This window comes from Oncorhynchus nerka, unplaced genomic scaffold (genome assembly GCF_034236695.1).
Source record: "Oncorhynchus nerka isolate Pitt River unplaced genomic scaffold, Oner_Uvic_2.0 unplaced_scaffold_1112, whole genome shotgun sequence".
In the NCBI taxonomy this organism is placed as follows: Eukaryota; Metazoa; Chordata; class Actinopteri; order Salmoniformes; family Salmonidae; genus Oncorhynchus; species Oncorhynchus nerka.
In genome coordinates this window covers 29,366-51,161 of record NW_027040211.1, presented here as the reverse complement: position 1 = coordinate 51,161, position 21,796 = coordinate 29,366, and the positions used below count along the sequence as shown (strand labels likewise).

General features: G+C 39.8%; 1 protein-coding gene across 1 annotated transcript; it reads left to right on the top strand.

Moving 5' to 3' along the window:
* Positions 1-502: 502 nt before the first annotated feature.
* LOC135570103 (zinc finger protein 678-like) lies at positions 503-17,362 on the top strand. The gene is made up of 2 exons (XM_065016164.1): positions 503-528; positions 15,752-17,362. The coding sequence occupies exon 2, from the start codon at positions 15,856-15,858 to the stop codon at positions 16,843-16,845; it is 990 nt and encodes a 329-aa protein (XP_064872236.1). The 5' UTR covers positions 503-528; positions 15,752-15,855; the 3' UTR covers positions 16,846-17,362.
* The last annotated feature ends 4,434 nt before the right edge of the window (positions 17,363-21,796 follow it).

The window sequence follows — 21,796 nt, the reverse complement described above, 5'->3', positions numbered from 1 at the left end:
TTTATATTTGCTCAATATGTTTTAAACTACTTCTGTGTGAAAGAACTAGTTATCCCATTTAATTTCGTATGTTGTTCTGTAGGCTGTCTGGTTAAGTTAACACTAGTCTGTTGCTAATTCTAATGATGTTGTTGAACATCCCCGACCACTTGAGTTTATAAGCTACACTGAGATTGTTGCTTGACCGATGTTTTCTCCAGTGATTCTACACTTGACTATGGAAATCTCTCCAGTGAACAGACTACTAACATACCTCCATTTAGATTGAAGAAGTAGACATCCTCAGTGATTGCTGTTACAGTGAAAGAAATTTCTAGGAAAGAGGCTTTCATCGTGACCAGTGGAATGATGTTACAGTCTTAGGATTGATTTTATGAGGAGGAAGCCGGGATGATGTCTACAGTGAAAAGAGAGGAAGTTGTTTTGGAGTGAAGGAGGAGGAGGGGGAGATGACTGTCACATTGAAGGAGGAGGAAGATCCTCCAGTGATTCTAATGACTGGAGAACTGATTAACACCATTAAATACAGTGAGTACTGTCTTATAAAACAGGGAATTGACTGATTAAGATCTTTAGTAAGGAGGAAACTCTGCAGTTAGTGACTATTGTTGGTCCTCCAGTGAATTGACTATGTTTGTTCTGTAGGTATTGTTCCTCCAGTGATTCTACACTTGACTATGTTGTTCTGTAGGTATTGTTATACGTCCTCAGTGATTCTACACTTGACTATGTTGTTCTGTAGGTATTGTTATTGTTGTTATACTGTCCTCCAGTGATTCTACACTTGACTATGTTGTTCTGTAGGTATTATATTGTCGTCCTCAGTGATTCTACACTTGACTATGTTGTTCTGTAGGTATTGTTATACGTCCTCCAGTGATTCTACACTTGACTATGTTGTTCTGTAGGTATTGTTATACGTCCTCCAGTGATTCTACACTTGACTATGTTGTTCTGTAGGTATTGTTATACGTCCTCCAGTGATTCTACACTTGACTATGTTGTTCTGTAGGTATTGTTATTGTTATACGTCCTCCAGTGATCCTACACTTGACTATGTTGTTCTGTAGGTATTGTTATGTCCTCCAGTGATTCTACACTTGACTATGTTGTTCTGTAGGTATTGTTATTCTGTAGTGATTCTACACTTGACTATGTTTCTGTAGGTGATTCTACACTTGACTATGTTGTTCTGTAGGTATATGTCCTCCAGTGATTCTACACTTGACTATGTTGTTCTGTAGGTATTGTTATACGTCCTCCAGTGATTCTACACTTGACTATGTTGTTCTGTAGGTATTGTTATACGTCCTCCAGTGATTCTACACTTGACTATGTTGTTCTGTAGGTATTGTTATACGTCCTCCAGTGATTCTACACTTGACTATGTTGTTCTGTAGGTATTGTTATGTCCTCCAGTGATTCTACACTTGACTATGTTGTTCTGTAGGTATTGTTATGTCCTCCAGTGATTCTACACTTGACTATGTTGTTCTGTAGGTATTGTTATACGTCCTCCAGTGATTCTACACTTGACTATGTTGTTCTGTAGGTATTGTTATACGTCCTCCAGTGTATTGTCCTCCAGTGATCTACACTTGACTATGTTGTTCTGTAGGTATTGTTATACGTCCTCCAGTGATTCTACACTTGACTATGTTGTTCTGTAGGTATTGTTATACGTCCTCCAGTGATTCTACACTTGACTATGTTGTTCTGTAGGTATTGTTATACGTCCTCCAGTGATTCTACACTTGACTATGTTGTTCTAGGTATTGTTATACGTCCTAGTGGTATTGTTATACGTCCTCCAGTGATTCTACACTTGACTATGTTGTTCTGTAGGTATTGTTATACGTCCTCCAGTGATTCTACACTTGACTATGTTGTTCTGTAGGTATTGTTATACGTCCTCCAGTGATTCTACACTTGACTATGTTGTTCTGTAGGTATTGTTATACGTCCTCCAGTGATTCTACACTTGACTATGTTGTTCTGTAGGTATTGTTATACGTCCTCCAGTGATTCTACACTTGACTATGTTGTTCTGTAGGTATTGTTATACGTCCTCCAGTGATCTACACTTGACTATGTTGTTCTATACGTCCTCCAGTGATTCTTGACTATGTTGTTCTGTAGGTATTGTTATACGTCCTCCAGTGATTCTACACTTGACTATGTTGTTCTGTAGGTATTGTTATACGTCCTCCAGTGATTCTACACTTGACTATGTTGTTCTGTAGGTATTGTTATACGTCCTCCAGTGATTCTACACTTGACTATGTTGTTCTGTAGGTATTGTTATACGTCCTCCAGTGATTCTACACTATGTTGTTCTATGTTGTTCTGACTATGTTGTTCTGTAGGTATTGTTATACGTCCTCCAGTGATTCTACACTTGACTATGTTGTTCTGTAGGTATTGTTATACGTCCTCCAGTGATTCTACACTTGACTATGTTGTTCTGTAGGTATTGTTATACGTCCTCCAGTGATTCTACACTTGACTATGTTGTTCTGTAGGTATTTCGTCCTCCAGTGATTCTACACTTGACTATGTTGTTCTGTAGGTATTGTTATACGTCCTCCAGTGATTCTACACTTGACTATGTTGTTCTGTAGGTATTGTACGTCCTCCAGTGATTCTACACTTGACTATGTTGTTCTGTAGGTATTGTTATACGTCCTCCAGTGATTCTACACTTGACTATGTTGTTCTGTAGGTATTGTCCTCCAGTGATTCTACACTTGACTATGTTGTTCTGTAGGTATTGTTATACGTCCCAGTGATTCTCTTGACTAGTAGGTATTCAGTGATTCTACACTTGACTATGTTGTTCTGTAGGTATTGTTATACGTCCTCCAGTGATTCTACACTTGACTATGTTGTTCTGTAGGTATTGTTATACGTCCTCCAGTGATTCTACACTTGACTATGTTGTTCTGTAGGTATTGTTATACGTCCTCCAGTGATTCTACACTTGACTATGTTGTTCTGTAGGTATTGTTATACGTCCTCCAGTGATTCTACACTTGACTATGTTGTTCTGTAGGTATTGTTATACGTCCTCCAGTGATACTACACTTGACTATGTTGTTCTGTAGGTACTGTTATACGTCCTCCAGTGATACTACACTTGACTATGTTGTTCTGTAGGTATTGTTATACGTCCTCCAGTGATTTGTTGTTGTTGTTGTCACTTTTCCTGTTGAAAAGCTTTATAATGATAATAAATAATAATAATAAATGTAAATACAGTAAATTACAAAACACAAAAGGTGTAAACAAATTAAAAAAATGTTTCGAGCAAAATTAGTTTTAAGCAAAACTTAGCGGGTCTGATGAGAAATGGTGATGTCATTCTTCATTTGCTTGAGGAACAAATAGAGGAACTTGTGTTATGTCACGACTTACCTGGACCACCTGTTGAGATGTGTCATGACTTACCTGGACCACCTGTTGAGATGTCATGACTTACCTGGACCACCTTTTGAGATGTGCCATGACTTACCTGGACCACCTGTTGAGATGTCACGACTTACCTGGACCACCTGTTGAGATGTGTCATGACTTAACTGGACCACCTGTTGAGATGTGTCATGACTTACCTGGACCACCTGTTGAGACGTGTCATGACTTACCTGGACCACCTGTTGAGATGTGTCATGACTTACCTGGACCACCTGTTGAGATGTGCCATGACTTACCTGGACCACCTGTTGAGATGTGTCATGACTTAACTGGACCACCTGTTGAGATGTGCCATGACTTACCTGGACCACCTGTTGAGATGTCATGACTTACCTGGACCACCTGTTGAGATGTCATGACTTACCTGGACCACCTGTTGAGATGTGTCATGACTTACCTGGACCACCTGTTGAGATGTCACGACTTACCTGGACCACCTGTTGAGATGTGCCATGACTTACCTGGACCACCTGTTGAGATGTCATGACTTACCTGGACCACCTTTTGAGATGTGCCATGACTTACCTGGACCACCTGTTGAGATGTGTCATGACTTACCTGGACCACCTGTTGAGATGTCATGACTTACCTGGACCACCTGTTGAGATGTGCCATGACTTACCTGGACCACCTGTTGAGATGTCATGACTTACCTGGACCACCTGTTGAGATGTGTCATGACTTACCTGGACCACCTGTTGAGATGTGTCATGACTTACCTGGACCACCTGTTGAGATGTGCCATGACTTACCTGGACCACCTGTTGAGATGTGTCATGACTTACCTGGACCACCTGTTGAGATGTCATGACTTAACTGGACCACCTGTTGAGATGTGCCATGACTTACCTGGACCACCTGTTGAGATGTGCCATGACTTACCTGGACCACCTGTTGAGATGTCATGACTTACCTGGATCACCTTTTGAGATGTGCCATGACTTACCTGGACCACCTGTTGAGATGTGTCATGACTTACCTGGACCACCTGTTGAGATGTCATGACTTACCTGGACCACCTGTTGAGATGTGTCATGACTTACCTGGACCACCTGTTGAGATGTGTCATGACTTACCTGGACCACCTGTTGAGATGTGTCATGACTTACCTGGACCACCTGTTGAGATGTGTCATGACTTACCTGGACCACCTGTTGAGATGTGTCATGACTTAACTGGACCACCTGTTGAGATGTGCCATGACTTACCTGGACCACCTGTTGAGATGTCATGACTTACCTGGACCACCTGTTGAGATGTGTCATGACTTACCTGGACCACCTGTTGAGATGTCATGACTTAACTGGACCACCTGTTGAGATGTGCCATGACTTACCTGGACCACCTGTTGAGATGTGTCATGACTTACCTGGACCACCTGTTGAGATGTCATGACTTACCTGGACCACCTGTTGAGATGTGTCATGACTTACCTGGACCACCTGTTGAGATGTCACGACTTACCTGGACTACCTGTGGAGATGTGTCATGACTTACCTGGACCACCTGTTGAGATGTCACGACTTACCTGGACCACCTGTTGAGATGTGTCATGTCATGACTTACCTGGACCACCTGTTGAGATGTCATGACTTACCTGGACCACCTGTTGAGATGTGTCATGACTTACCTGGACCACCTGTTGAGATGTGCTATGACTTACCTAGACCACCTGTTGAGATGTCATGACTTACCTGGACCACCTGTTGAGATGTGTCATGACTTACCTGGACCACCTGTTGAGATGTCATGACTTACCTGGACCACCTGTTGAGATGTGTCATGACTTACCTGGACCACCTGTTGAGATGTCATGACTTACCTGGACCACCTGTTGAGATGTGTCATGACTTACCTGGACCACCTGTTGAGATGTGTTATGACTTACCTGGACCACCTGTTGAGATGTGTCATGACCCCCTTTTTGAGATGTGCCTTGTGTTCAGTAAATCAGATGTTAATTTCTTGCGTCGAGCCAACCCGGATCCGGGATCATGACTACAGCCTCAAGCTTATTACCATAACGCAACGTTAACTATTCATGAAAATCGCAAATGAAATGAAATCAATATGCTAGCTCTCATGCTTAGCCTTTTGTTAACAACACTGTCATCTCAGATTTTCAAAAATATACTTCTCAACCATAGCAAAACTAGCATTTAGCGTTAGCATTTAGCATTAGCATTTAGCGTTAGCATCACCAGGCAACATTTTCACAAAAACCAGAAAAACATTCAAATAAATCATTTACCTTTGAAGAACTTCGGATGTTTTCAATGAGGAGACTCTCTGTTAGATAGCAAATGTTCAGTTTTCCTGAAAGATTATTTGTGCAGGAGAAATTGGTCCGTTTTCTGCGTCATGTTTGGCTACCAAAGAAAAACGAAAATTCAGTTATAAAAACGCCAAACTTTTTCCAAAATAACTCCATAATATCGACTGAAACATGGCAAACGTTGTTTAGAATCAATCCTCAAGGTGTTTTTTCTACATATCTCTTCAATGATGTATCGTTCCTGGAAGTGTGCTTCTCCCTCTGAATGGCATGGTAAAATGATTGCACCTGAGAATTGCGTACCAACTTAGACAAAGGACACCGGGCGGACCCCTGGCAAATGTAGTCTCTTATGGCCAATCTTCCAATGATATGCCTACAAATACGTCACAATGCTGCAGACATCTTGGACGAACGGCAGAGAGCATAAGCTCGTTCACGGCACATTCACAGCCATATAAGGAGACGATAGAAAAACAGAGCTTCAGAAATTCTGCTCATTTCCTGTTTGAGGTTTCGCCTGTAGCATGAGTTCCGTGGCACTCACAGATAATATCTTTGCAGTTTTGAAAACGTCAGAGTGTTTTCTTTCCAAAGCTGCCAATTATATGCATAGTCAAGCATCTTTTCGTGAGAAAATATTGCGCTTAAAACGGGAACGTTTTTTGATCCAATAATGAAATAGCGTCCCCATAGCTTCAACTGGTTAAAGGAGACTAGCAAGTTTAAATAGGAAATTGCATAAAAATCTTATATTTGTCTAAATTAAACTGGTTAACTTTTTTATATACAGTACCTGCCAAAAGTTTGGACACACCTGTTAATTGAAATGCATTCCAGGTGACTACCTCATGAAGCTGGTTGAGAGAATGCCAAGTGTGCAACGCTGTCATCAGGACAAAGGGGTGGGTATATGCAGAATCTCAAATATATAAAATATATTTTGATTTGTTTAACACTTGTTTTGGTTACTACATGATTCCATATGTGTTATTTCATAGTTTTGATGTCTTCACAATTATTCTACAATGTATAAAATAGTAAAAAAAAATAAAGAAAAACCTTTAATGAGTAGGTGTTCTAACACTCCAAACTGAGTGTTCTAACCTTGAATGAGGAGGTGTTCTAACACTCCAAACTGAGTGTTCTAACCTTGAATGAGGAGGTGTTCTAACACTCCAAACGGAGTGTTCTAACCTTGAATGAGGAGGTGTTCTAACACTCCAAACTGAGTGTTCTAACCTTGAATGAGTAGGTGTTCTAACACTCCAAACTGAGTGTTCTAACCTTGAATGAGGAGGTGTTCTAAAACGGTTGACCGGTAGTGTATATACAAAAAAATATATAAATTCAAATGCCTCACAAAGAAGCTCACCTATTGGTAGATGGGTTTAACAACAACAACAAGAAGCTCACCTATTGGTAGATGGGTTTAACAACAACAACAAGAAGCTCACCTATTGGTAGATGGGTTTAACAACAACAACAAGAAGCTCACCTATTGGTAGATGGGTTTAACAACAACAACAAGAAGCTCACCTATTGGTAGATGGGTTTAACAACAACAACAACAAGCTCACCTATTGGTAGATGGGTTTAACAACAACAACAAGAAGCTCACCTATTGGTAGATGGGTTTAACGACAACAACAAGAAGCTCACCTATTGGTAGATGGGTTTAACAACAACAACAAGCTCAATGGGTTTAACAACAACAACAAGAGCTCACCTATTGGTAAGTTTAACAACAACAACAAGAAGCTCACCTATTGGTAGATGGGTTTAACAACAACAACAAGAAGCTCACCTATTGGTAGATGGGTTTAACAACAACAACAAGAAGCTCACCTATTGGTAGATGGGTTTAACAACAACAACAAGAAGCTCACCTATTGGTAGATGGGTTTAACAACAACAACAAGAAGCTCACCTATTGGTAGATGGGTTTAACAACAACAACAAGAAGCTCACCTATTGGTAGATGGGTTTAACAACAACAACAAGAAGCTCACCTATTGGTAGATGGGTTTAACAACAACAACAAGAAGCTCACCTATTGGTAGATGGGTTTAACAACAACAACAAGAAGCTCACCTATTGGTAGATGGGTTTAACAACAACAACAAGAAGCTCACCTATTGGTAGATGGGTTTAACAACAACAAGAAGAAGCAGACATTTAATATCCCTTTGAGCTTGAGGTGGAGTTATTAATTACACTTTAGATCAGGACTGGACGATATGGTCCAAATGTTCTATCATGGTATTTTAACATAAATTGACGGTATTTGACTGTATTGAAAATGTTTTTTTAATAATAAAAGTTTTACATTTGCTTTATAAGTAGTGGGTGAATTTAGGGTGGCAGCACATATATTCCAAGTGATTTCAATGAGTTTTTCTCCATTCTGATTGGTTTATACTGTTCAATTCCACCCCAAAAAGTCATCATGTTAAACATTTCCTGCAATGAGTTTTCTCCATTCTGATTGGTTTATACTGTTCAATTCAACCAACCCCCAAAAGTCATCATGTTAAACATTTCCTGCAATTTTTCTCCATTCTGATTGGTTTATACTGTTCAATTCAACTTCAAAAAGTCATCATGTTAAACATTTCCTGCAATTAGTTTTCTCCATTCTGATTGGTTTATACTGTTCAACCCCCAAAAAAAGTCATCATGTTAAACATTTCCTGCAATTAGTTTTCTCCATTCTGATTGGTTAATGTGATTTCAATTAGTTTTTCTCCATTCTGATTGGTTTATACTGTTCAATTCAACCCCAAAAAGTCATCATGTTAAACATTTCCTGCAATTAGTTTTTCTCCATTCTGATTGGTTTATACTGTTCAATTCAACATCAACCCCCTCCCCCCAAAAGTAATCATGTTAAACATTTCCTGCAATGAGTTTTTCTCCATTCTGATTGGTTTATGTGATTTCAATGAGTTTTTCTCCATTCTGATTGGTTTATACTGTTCAATTCAACCCCAAAAAGTCATCATGTTAAACATTTCCTGCAATTAGTTTTTCTCCATTCTGATTGGTTTATGTGATTTCCACACTGCCACGTAGGGCTGCTCGATATGGGCAAGAAATCTGGGCCTTATTTTTTAACCAAATCTTGCAATTTGACTTGCGATTTAGAGCAAAACACTTGGGTTAACTGTTGGAATCATGGGACTAGAATGTCTATTCTAATTATACAGTTAGAATATAATATTGGGCACTTTGAATACAGCGTTTGACATAACAACGAATGAAAATTGCCAGGGAGGTTGTGACAGGGTAGGAACTAATGTGTTGATAGGTGGTTTCCTAGGGGGACCCTATAATCTTGGGCAACATTGAATGTTTTCTCTTAGCTTCTTCATGTAGTTTATTCTTGCTTTGCGTTGTACCTCTTTTAATTTAGAAGACACTGTTGATAACAACCATAAGTTAGCGATTAGCATTAGGAGGGTAGAAGACACTGTTGCACGAACAACTGATTTTAGGTCAACACCATCACTGTTGATAACAACCATAAGTTAGCGATTAGCATTAGCAGGGTAGGAGGGTAGAAGACACTGTTGCACGAACAACTGATTTTAGGTCAACACCATCACTGTTGATAACAACCATAACAACCATAAGTTAGCGATTAGCATTAGGAGGGTAGAAGACACTGTTGCACGAACAACTGATTTTAGGTCTACACCATCACTGGTGTTATCAGGCTGTGTAGCTAAATTAGCGATTAGCATTAGCGGCTAACAATATTGAGGAACAACACTGTTGATAACAACCATAAGTTAGCGATTAGCATTAGCGGCTAACAATATTGAGGAACAACACTGTTGATAACAACAACACTGTTGATAACAACCATAACAACCATAAGTTAGCGATTAGCATTAGCAGGGTAGGAGGGTAGAAGACACGGTTGCAGGAACAACATGCTGATTTTAGGTCTACACCATCACTGGTGTTATCACTAAATTGGTAGCATTAGCGGCTAACAATATTGAGGAACAACACTGTTGATAACAACCATAAGTTAGCGATTAGCATTAGCGGCTAACAATATTGAGGAACAACACTGTTGATAACAACCATAAGTTAGCGATTAGCATTAGCGGCTAACAAGATTGAGGAACAACACTGTTGATAACAACAACACTGTTGATAACAACCATAAGTTAGCGATTAGCATTAGCAGGGTAGGAGGGTCGAAGACACGGTTGCAGGAACAACATGCTGATTTTAGGTCTACACCATCACTGGTGTTATCAGGCTGTGTAGCTAAATTAGCGATTAGCATTAGCGGCTAACAATATTGAGGAACAACACTGTTGATAACAACAACACTGTTGATAACAACCATAACAACCATAAGTTAGCGATTAGCATTAGCTGGGTAGGAGGGTAGAAGACACGGTTGCACGAACAACATGCTGATTTTAGGTCAACACCATCACTGTTGATAACAACCATAACAACCATAAGTTAGCGATTAGCATTAGGAGGGTAGAAGACACTGTTGCACGAACAACATGCTGATTTTAGGTCTACACCATCACTGGTGTTATCAGGCTGTGTAGCTAAATTAGCGATTAGCATTAGCGGCTAACAATATTGAGGAACAACACTGTTGATAACAACCATAAGTTAGCGATTAGCATTAGCAGGGTAGGAGGGTAGAAGACACGGTTGCAGGAACAACATGCTGATTTTAGGTCTACACCATCACTGGTGTTATCAGGCTGTGTAGCTAAATTAGCGATTAGCATTAGCGGCTAACAATATTGAGGAACAACACTGTTGATATAACAACCATAAGTTAGCGATTAGCATTAGCGGCTAACAAGATTGAGGAACAACACTGTTGATAACAACAACACTGTTGATAACAACCATAAGTTAGCGATTAGCATTAGCAGGGTAGGAGGGTAGAAGACACGGTTGCAGGAACAACATGCTGATTTTAGGTCTACACCATCACTGGTGTTATCAGGCTGTAGCTAAATTAGCGATTAGCATTAGCGGCTAACAATATTGAGGAACAACACTGTTGATAACAACCATAAGTTAGCGATTAGCATTAGCGGCTAACAATATTGAGGAACAACACTGTTGATAACAACCATAAGTTAGCGATTAGCATTAGCGGCTAACAATATTGAGGAACAACACTGTTGATAACAACCATAAGTTAGCGACAGCATTAGCGGCTAACAAGATTGAGGAACAACACTGTGGATAACAACAACACTGTTGATAACAACCATAAGTTAGCGATTAGCATTAGCAGGGTAGGAGGGTAGAAGACACGGTTGCAGGAACAACATGCTGATTTTAGGTCTACACCATCACTGGTGTTATCAGGCTGTGTAGCTAAGTTAGCGATTAGCATTAGCATCTAGGAGGGTAGAAGACACGGTTGCAGGAACAACATGCTGATTTTTGTTCTACACCATCACTGGTGTTATCAGGCTGTGTTAAGTTAGCGATTATGCATTAGCAGGGTAGGAGGGTAGAAACACATTGCAGGAACAACATGCTGATTTTTGGTCTAAACTACCATCACTGGTGTTATCAGGCTGTTAAGCTACCATTAGCGATTAGCATGACCAGGGTTAAACACCATTTGCAGGAACAACATGCTGATTTTTGGTTAAACTATCACTGGTGTTACCAGGTTAAACTAGCTAAGTTAGCGATTAGCATTAGCAGGGTAGGAGGGTAGAAGACACGGTTTAGGAACAACATGCTGATTTTTAGGTCTACACCATCACTGGTGTTATCAGGCTGTGTAGCTCATTATAATAACTTCCTTATCGTTTGCACTGGTATAAGACTTTTGTTTTCTTTTTTTGTTTTTACTGGTGTTATTGAATGTATGTTTTGTTTACTCCACGTTATCTCTGTTGTTGTTGTTTGTGGTCTAAACTACCATTTGCTTTATCTTGGCCACCAGTTGTAAATGAGAACTTGTTTATAGAACTAAGTTAAGCCTAACCTGGTTAAACTACCATTATGACATCGTTGACCACCTGGTTAAACTACCATTATGACATCGTTGACCACCTGGTTAAACTACCATTATGACATCGTTGACCGCCTGGTTAAACTACCATTATGACATCGTTGACCACCTGGTTAAACTACCATTATGACATCGTTGACCACCTGGTTAAACTACCATTATGACATCGTTGACCACCTGGTTAAACTACCATTATGACATCGTGACCACCTGGTTAAACTACCATTATGACATCGTGACCGCCTGGTTAAACTACCATTATGACATCGTGACCACCTGGTTAAACTACCATTATGACATCATGACCACCTGGTTAAACTACCATTATGACATCATGACCACCTGGTTAAACTACCATTATGACATCATGACCACCTGGTTAAATAAAGGTGAAATAAATAACATTACGCTTGCTCTTACTCAGTACATTTATTAGCTAAGTTAGCGATTAGCATTAGCGGCTAACAATATTGAGGAACAACACTGTTGATAACAACCATAAGTTAGCGATTAGCATTAGCGGCTAACAAGATTAGAGGAACAACACTGTTGATAACAACCATAAGTTAGCGATTAGCATTAGCGGCTAACAAGATTGAGGAACAACACTGTTGATAACAACCATAAGTTAGCGATTAGCATTAGCGGCTAACAAGATTAGAGGAACAACCTGCTAATAAAAGACAAACTAGCTGTTTGCAGATGCAAGAAACACAAGCTAATAGTGTAATTATATCAAATGCTAGTAGATTTATATTTTAAGAAGCAAAGTGACAACTGCATGGTTGTTATCAACCATTGACGATGCAGACTGAACGCAAGTGTCTCGTTGTTGACGAGTAATCCAAATGCGTTCCTGTGACAGAGGGACGTGGTCTGTGTGTGGAAAGCCGCATAGAGAGAGAGAGATGACTCAAGTATCGAACTATAAAAATGGAGTCCACACTGCTGCATGCTATCACATTTCCAACCAAACATTCCAACCTGACTGTGCTGCTGTCAAGTTTTCAACTGTTCTGCTTCAATGCAAAACCACTGTCATACCATGAACACTTTGAACATCTTTGATGTTCTTTTATACACCCAGTCACTACAAAGATGCAGGCTCCTAACTCAGTGTATCAATACACCCAGTCACTACAAAGATACAGGCGTCCTACCTAACTCAGTGTATCACCCCAGTCACTACAAAGAGCCTGGTTCCTACCTCTAGGTTTCTTCACTACAAAGATGCAGGCGGCCTACCTAAGGGAGTTTTTCAATACAGCCAGTCCCTCAGAGCCTGGTTCCTACCTAACTCAGGTTTCTTCCTACAAAGATTTTGGCCTTTCTAAGGGAGTTTATCAATACCCAGTCACTACAAAGATGCAGGCGTCTACACTAACTCAGTGTTGCTACACCCAGTCACTGGGGTTTTAGGCGGTTTACCTAACTCAGTGTTTGACACCCAGTCACTGATGATACGAAGGGCTTTATAAATACATTTGATTTGATTTCATTACACCCAGTCACTACAAAGATGGGCGTCCTACAACTCAGTGTATCAATCACATTTTAACAAACTCAGTGTATCAATACAAAGTCACTACAAAGATGCAGGCGTCCTACCTAACTCAGTGTATCAATACAAAATACAAAGATGAAGGTCAAGTTAAAAACTCAAACTCAGTTCAACGCAAAAACTGTATACCAGTCAACCCTACTTTAGATGCAGGATGTATTCAGTGTATCAATACACCCAGTCACTACAAAGATACAGGCGTCCTACCTAACTCAGTGTATCAATACACCCAGTCACTACAAAGATGCAGGCGTCCTACCTAACTCAGTGTATCAATACACCCAGTCACTACAAAGATGCAGGCGTCCTACCTAACTCAGTGTATCAATACACCCAGTCACTACAAAGATACAGGCGTCCTACCTAACTCAGTGTATCAATACACCCAGTCACTACAAAGATACAGGCGTCCTACCTAACTCAGTGTATCAATACACCCAGTCACTACAAAGATGCAGGCGTCCTACCTAACTCAGTGTATCAATACACCCAGTCACTACAAAGATACAGGCGTCCTACCTAACTCAGAAGTTGCCATAGAGGAAGGAAACTGCTCAGGGATTTCACCATGAAGCCAATGGTGGCTTTAAAACAAAGTTGAATGGTTGTGATCGGAGCTAGAGTATCTACGCTCAAGCTGGGCAAAGTTGATGTCCACGTGTAGACTTCATCTGTAGGGATGTTAGTACACTTAACAAGAAATATAAATGCAACATGTAAAGTGTTGGTTCCATGTTTCAGGAGCTGAAATAAAATTTTCAGAAATGTTCCTTATTTTTCACCTGACAGAAAAAATATATATATATATATTAACGCTGATTTCTCTAGCAAAATAGGTTGGCATCCCTGTGAGCACTTCTCCTTTGCCAAGATAATCCATCCACCTGACAGGTGTGGCATATCAAATGTGTTTCCATCCCTGTGAGCATTTCTCCTTTGCCAAGATAATCCATCCACCTGACAGGTGTGGCATATCAAAAAAGCTGATTAAACATCATGATCATTACACAGGTGCACCTTGTGCTGGGGGACAATAAAAGACCACTGATATGTACAGTTTTGTCACACAACACAATGCCACAGATGTCTCAAGTTTTGAGGGAGCGTGCAATTGGCATGCTGCTGACTGCAGGAATGTCCACCAGAGCCGTTGCTAGAGAATTGAATGTTCATGTCTCTACCATAAGCCGCCTCCAATGTCGTTTTGGAGAATTTGGCAGTACATCCAACCGGCCTCATAACTGCCGACCACGTGGGACCAACTTCTTCATTTTAAGACCAGCCACCCGGACAGCTGGTGAAACTGTGGGTTTGCGCAACTGAAGATTTTCTGCACAAACTGTCAGAAACCGTCTCCGGGATGCTCATCTGCATGCTCGTCGTCCTCACCGGGGTCTTGACCTGATATTTCTCTGTCAAATCAGTTAACTGACAGCAGCTAGCTAGCATAGCTTTGTGATAGAGAGGATCACCAAGCTATTCTAACTAGCTGCTGCAGCTATCACAGCTAAGCTATTCTAACTAACTGATTTGACAGAGAAATATCAGCTAGAGCAGATAGCCAGCTGCTATTCTCAGCTAACTGATTTGACAGGGAAATATTAACTAGAGAGGTTAGCCAGCTGCAGCTATCACCAAGCTATGCTAGCTAGCTGCTGTCAGCTAACTGATTTGACAGAGAAATATCAGCTAGAGCAGATAGCCAGCTGCAGCTATCACCAAGCTATTCTAGCTAGCTGCTGTCAGCTAACTGATTTTACAGGGAAATATTAACTAGAGAGAAATATTAACTTAGCCAGCTGCAGCTATCACCAAGCTATGCTAGCTAGCTGCTGTCAGCTGACTGATTTGACAGGGAAATATTAACTAGAGGATAGCCAGCTGCAGCTATCACCAAGCTATTCTAGCTAGCTGCTGTCACCTTGGCTAAACACAGGGTCTAGCCTTTAGCCTACACATAGACCTGAATTAGAGATGGTGAGAAGGGGAGAAGTCCTCAACTTCAAAACGTTATTCTCTTCAGCAAAACTAGCTTACCTCATTTTACTCACTACTAGACTAGAAGAATGGGGTAATAATGCTTTTTTCAGGGGAGATTAGTTTATGAAGATGCAGTGGAGATTAGTTTTTTTTCCAGGGAGATTAGTTAATAAATTGCCTGGCTTGGCTGTGCCTGGCAGGGCCTTGGGACAGTGGTTGTATAGGGATAATTCAAATATAATTGTTAACAGGCATTACCCAGGGATCATCATGAATAACTAACGGCTATTAACCAATCAGTATCCACGATCCAAATGTACTGTTTTATAATGAGGGCTCTAGTCACTAGATTAAACCTCAAAGGAAGACAGTTTTTATCATGAGGAGATTTCATTCAGGTCTCTCAGTTTAACCAAATACTCTTTGTTTTTGGCAGGAAAGAGACCAGCCTCTCACTCTGACAGACGGAAGAGTCCTTCAGGGGAACCAGACCCAGAGACTCCCAAACCAGCGAGACGACACCACTGCTCCCTGTGTAATATGAGTTTTAAGTGGTCATGGAAGCTGAAAGAGCATAAAATGACACACGTAGGAGAAAAGCCATTCCAATGCTCCCAGTGTGGAAAGAGTTTTACTTTGTTAGGGAGCCTGAACAAACATAAGAGAATACACACAGGAGAAAAGCCTTATCACTGCTCCCAATGTGGAAATAGTTTTATGTGGTTAGGGAGCCTGAACAAACATAAGCGAATACACTCGGGAGAGAAGCCTTTCCCCTGTTCCCATTGTGGAAAGAATTTTAGGTTGTTAGATACCCTGAAGGAGCACAAGAGGACACACACAGGGGAAAAACCTTACCATTGCTCCCAGTGTGGAAATAGTTTTTCCCAGTTAGGGAACCTAAACAAACACAAAAAAATACACTCTGGAGAGAAACCGTACCCCTGTTCCCATTGTGGAAAGAATTTTAGGTTGTTAGATAATCTGAAAGAGCATGAGAGAACACACACAGGGGAGAAACCTTACCAATGCTCCCAGTGTGGAAATGATTTTACCCAGTTAGGGAACCTAAAAAAGCATGAGATAATCCACTCTAGAGAGAAGCCTTACCACTGCTCCCATTGTGAAAAGAGATTTACCCAGTTAGGGAGCCTGAACAAACATAAGAGAATACACTCTGGAGAGAAGCCTTACCCCTGTTCCCATTGTGGAAAGAATTTTAGGTTGTTAGATAATCTGAAAGAGCATGAGAGGACACACACAGGGGAGAAACCTTACCATTGCGCCCAGTGTGGAAAGGATTTTACCAAGTTAGGGAACCTAAAAGAGCATGAGAGGACACACACAGGGGAGAAGTCTTATCACTGCTCCCATTGTGGAAAGAGTTTTATCCAGCTAGGGAACCTGAATAAACATAAGAGAATACACTCTGGAGAGAAGCCTTACCCCTGTTCCCAGTGTGGAAAGAATTTTACCCAGTTGGGGAACTTAAACAAACATAAGAGAATACACTCTGCAGAGAAACCTTAACATTGTTCCAAGTTAGGGAACCTGAAAAGGCATGAGAAACATAAACACAGTTTGGATAGAGTTTTAGTTCGGGAACCTAATTGTGGAAAGACATTTTCCCGGACAGAGAATCTGAAATCACATGAGAGCATAGACAAGGCTAGTGTTCTGACTTATGTTTTTGAGTGTTGTTTTTATCAAATCCCCCCACCCCCAAAAAAAAAATAGTCCTACTTTAGTTTTTTCCTCTTGAGACATGATTACAATTACAATAAAGTTACAATTTAAAATGTTTTTTGATTATGGATTTGGATTGATTGAATAGAAATATGAACCCTCAGATGTTAATGATATGATTTGGAAAGTTGTCAAATGTAATTATTAAATGGAGGAATCTAAAACGGATCCGTAAACTGATACGCATTATCTAATCCATTATCTAATCCATTATCTAATCCATTATCTAATCCATTATCTAATCCATTATCTAATCCATTATCTAATCCATTATCTAATCCATTATCTAATCCATTATCTAATCCATTATCTAATCCATTATCTAATCCATTATCTAATCCATTATCTAATCCATTATCTAATCCATTATCTAATCCATTATCTAATCCATTATCTAATCCATTATCTAATCCATTATTATCTAATCCATTATCTAATCCATTATCTAATCCATTATCTAATCCATTATCTAATCCATTATCTAATCCATTATCTAATCATTATCTAATCCATTATCTAATCCATTATCTAATCCATTATCTAATCCATTATCTAATCCATTTTACATTTTAAAACAGGTTCTCTGGCAGAAAATGCGTATCAGCCAATTACAATCAGGGATTTACTTGCAGGCTAAATTGAAGCGGTTCTTCATCAGATAACATGGCACACGTTACAGCCCTATGCTTGTGTTGGTTGCAGGAGCAGGACGCTGCTGTTTCCTGCTCTGCAAAGATCTCAGAAAAAGTACAAATGTATCACCTAAGAAGTAGATGTGAGCCCACCACCCAAATGTATCACATAAGAAGTAGATGTGAGCCCACCACCCAAATGTATCACATAAGAAGTAGATGTGAGCCCACCACCCAAATGTATCACATAAGAAGTAGATGTGAGCCCACCACCCAAATGTATCACATAAGAAGTAGATGTGAGCCCACCACCCAAATGTATCACATAAGAAGTAGATGTGATGAGGGGGGGGAGCCCTGTGATGTATCTCTCCCTGAGTGAGAGAGGTGGGCACTTTGACAGAGTCCAACATTGTGTTCGAGGGGTTTAGGAACTTAGAGACATTTGACAAATTTGCCAATATTCCCCTTCTAGACTGTTGATTCGAGTCCTCCTGACTCGAGATAAACGTCTTTAAAGAACTGCAATACTGCCATCTGTAGGGCGATAATGAGACTGCCATCTGTAGGATGATAATGAGACTGCAATACTGCCATCTGTAGGGTGATAATGAGCCTGCAATACTGTCATCTGTAGGGTCATAATGAGACTGCCATCTGTAGGATGATAATGGGACTGCCATCTGTAGGGTGATAATGGGACTGCAATACTGCCATCTGTAGGGTGATAATGAGACTGCAATACTGCCATCTGTAGGGTGATAATGAGACTGCAATACTGCCATCTGTAGGGTGATCATGAGACTGCAATACTGCCATCTGTAGGGTGATAATGAGACTGCAATACAGCCATCTGTAGGATGATAATGAGACTGCAATACTGCCATCTGTAGGATGATAATGAGACTGTAATACTGCCATCTGTAGGATGATCATGAGACTGCAATACTGCCATCTGTAGGATGATAATGAGACTGCAATACTGCCATCTGTAGGATGATAATGAGACTGCAATACTGCCATCTGTAGGATGATAATGAGACTGCAATACTGCCATCTGTAGGATGATAATGAGACTGCAATACTGCCATCTGTAGGATGATAATGAGACTGCATCTGTAGGTGATAAGGAGACTGCAATACTGCCATCTGTAGGATGATAATGAGACTGCAATACTGCCATCTGTAGGATGATAATGAGACTACAATACTGCCATCTGTAGGATGATAATGAGACTGCAATACTGCCATCTGTATGAGACTACAATACTGCCATCTGGATACAGCCATCTGTAGGATGATAATGAGACTGCAGCCATCTGTAGGATGATAATGGGACTACAATACTGCCATCTGTAGGGTGATAATGAGACTGCAATACAGCCATCTGTAGCATGATCATGAGACTGCAATACTGCCATCTGTAGGGTGATAATGAGACTGTAATACTGCCATCTGTAGGATGATCATGAGACTGCAATACTGCCATCTGTAGGATGATAATGAGACTGCAATACTGCCATCTGTAGGATGATAATGAGACTGCAATACTGCCATCTGTAGGATGATAATGAGACTGCAATACTGCCATCTGTAGGATGATAATGAGACTGCAATACTGCCATCTGTAGGATGATAATGAGACTGCAATACTGCCATCTGTAGGATGATAATGAGACTGTAATACTGCCATCTGTAGGATGATAATGAGACTGCCATCTGTAGGGTGATAATGAGAGTTAAACCTGTAAACATACCATATTCTAAACATTGGGTTTTAGGTCTGGGTTTCTATACAGCACTTTGAGATATCAGCTGATGTAAGAAGGGCTTTATAAATACATACATTTGATTTGATTTGATTTCTTTCCACATTATGGATATCAACGTTGTCGGTCCTACATTTTGGTGTTCCTATAATATAGTCTATTCAATATGGTTATTAGGCAATAGCACTGTGTTAGCACTGTGTTAGCACTGTGTTAGCACTGTGTTTGTGTTTAAGGCTGAAGAAAGAGGTAGTTCCTTATTCAATTCACTCTTCAGTAAATTTAGGATTTTAATTTCCTGATCAGCATTTTGTGCCGTAGAACCTGTTTTAAAAATGGAAACGGTTGCTTAATGTTTTGTATTTCTTAATTCTAAACCTTCATGAATTTAGTATTTTGGTTTCATTGAGTTCATTTGTGCACCAGGGCTCTCTATTCAGTCTGAAGTGTTACAGGTTCCGCTATAAAAATATAAAAGGTCATTTCGGATTGAGCAGACACGTGCAGGGTTTACCTTGAATGCCTTTACATTACAATCACGCTGGAAAGATGAACTTGGGCGTAGTGGATTCAATAGAGCCCTTAGTCTTCAAGCTAAAGGTGTATGAACATGTGATAACGTAGTTCTGATAACGATAAGTTGCTGACAAAAAAAAAAAACATTTCCCTGCTACTTCATGAATGTTTCCCATCGGTGTTATTAAAACATTTCCCTGCTACTTCATGAATGTTTCCCATCGGTGTTATTAAAACATTTCCCTGCTACTTCATGAATGTTTCCCATCGGTGTTATTAAAACATTTCCCTGCTACTTCATGAATGTTCCCATCAGTGTTATTAAAACATTAACTAGCTACTTCATGAATGTTTCCCATCGGTGTTATTAAAACATTTCCCTGCTACTTCATGAATGTTTCCCATCGGTGTTATTAAAACATTTCCCTGCTACTTCATGAATGTTTCCCATCAGTGTTAAAACATTTCCCTGCTACTTCATGAATGTTTCCCATCGGTGTTATTAAAACATTTCCCTGCTACTTCATGAATGTTTCCCATCGGTGTTATTAAAACATTAACTAGCTACTTCATGAATGTTTCCCATCGGTGTTATTAAAACATTTCCCTGCTACTTCATGAATGTTTCCCATCGGTGTTATTAAAAAACATGAATTTCCCATCAGTGTTATTAAAACATTAACTAGCTACTTCATGAATGTTTCCCATCGGTGTTATTAAAACATTTCCCTGCTACTTCATGAATGTTTCCCATCGGTGTTATTAAAACATTTCCTAGCTACTTCATGAATGTTTCCCATCGGTGTTATTAAAACATTTCCCTGCTACTTCATGAATGTTCCCATCGGTGTTATTAAAACATTAACTAGCTACTTCATGAATGTTTCCCATCGGTGTTATTAAAACATTTCCCTGCTACTTCATGAATGTTTCCCATCGGTGTTATTAAAACATTTCCCTGCTACTTCATGAATGTTTCCCATCGGTGTTATTAAAACATTTCCCTGCTACTTCATGAATGTTCCCATCGGTGTTATTAAAACATTAACTAGCTACTTCATGAATGTTTCCCATCGGTGTTATTAAAACATTTCCCTGCTACTTCATGAATGTTTCCCATCAGTGTTATTAAAACATTTCCCTGCTACTTCATGAATGTTTCCCATCGGTGTTATTAAAACATTTCCCTGCTACTTCATGAATGTTTCCCATCAGTGTTATTAAAACATTAACTAGCTACTTCATGAATGTTTCCCATCGGTGTTATTAAAACATTTCCCTGCTACTTCATGAATGTTCCCATCGGTGTTATTAAAACATTAACTAGCTACTTCATGAATGTTTCCCATCGGTGTTATTAAAACATTTCCCTGCTACTTCATGAATGTTTCCCATCGGTGTTATTAAAACATTTCCCTGCTACTTCATGAATGTTCCCATCAGTGTTATTAAAACATTAACTAGCTACTTCATGAATGTTTCCCATCGGTGTTATTAAAACACATTGAATGTTTCCCATCGGTGTTATTAAAACATTTCCCTGCTACTTCATGAATGTTCCCATCAGTGTTATTAAAACATTAACTAGCTACTTCATGAATGTTTCCCATCGGTGTTATTAAAACATTTCCCTGCTACTTCATGAATGTTTCCCATCGGTGTTATTAAAACATTTCCCTGCTACTTCATGAATGTTTCCCATCAGTGTTATTAAAACATTTCCCTGCTACTTCATGAATGTTTCCCATCAGTGTTATTAAAACATTTCCAGCTACTTCATGAATGTTTCCCATCGGTGTTATTAAAACATTTCCCTGC

Bases quoted from the DNA above. Each gene is read 5' to 3' on its own strand.
- LOC135570103 (XM_065016164.1), top strand. From the start codon at position 15,856: ATGAGTTTTAAGTGGTCATGGAAGCTGAAAGAGCATAAAATGACACAC.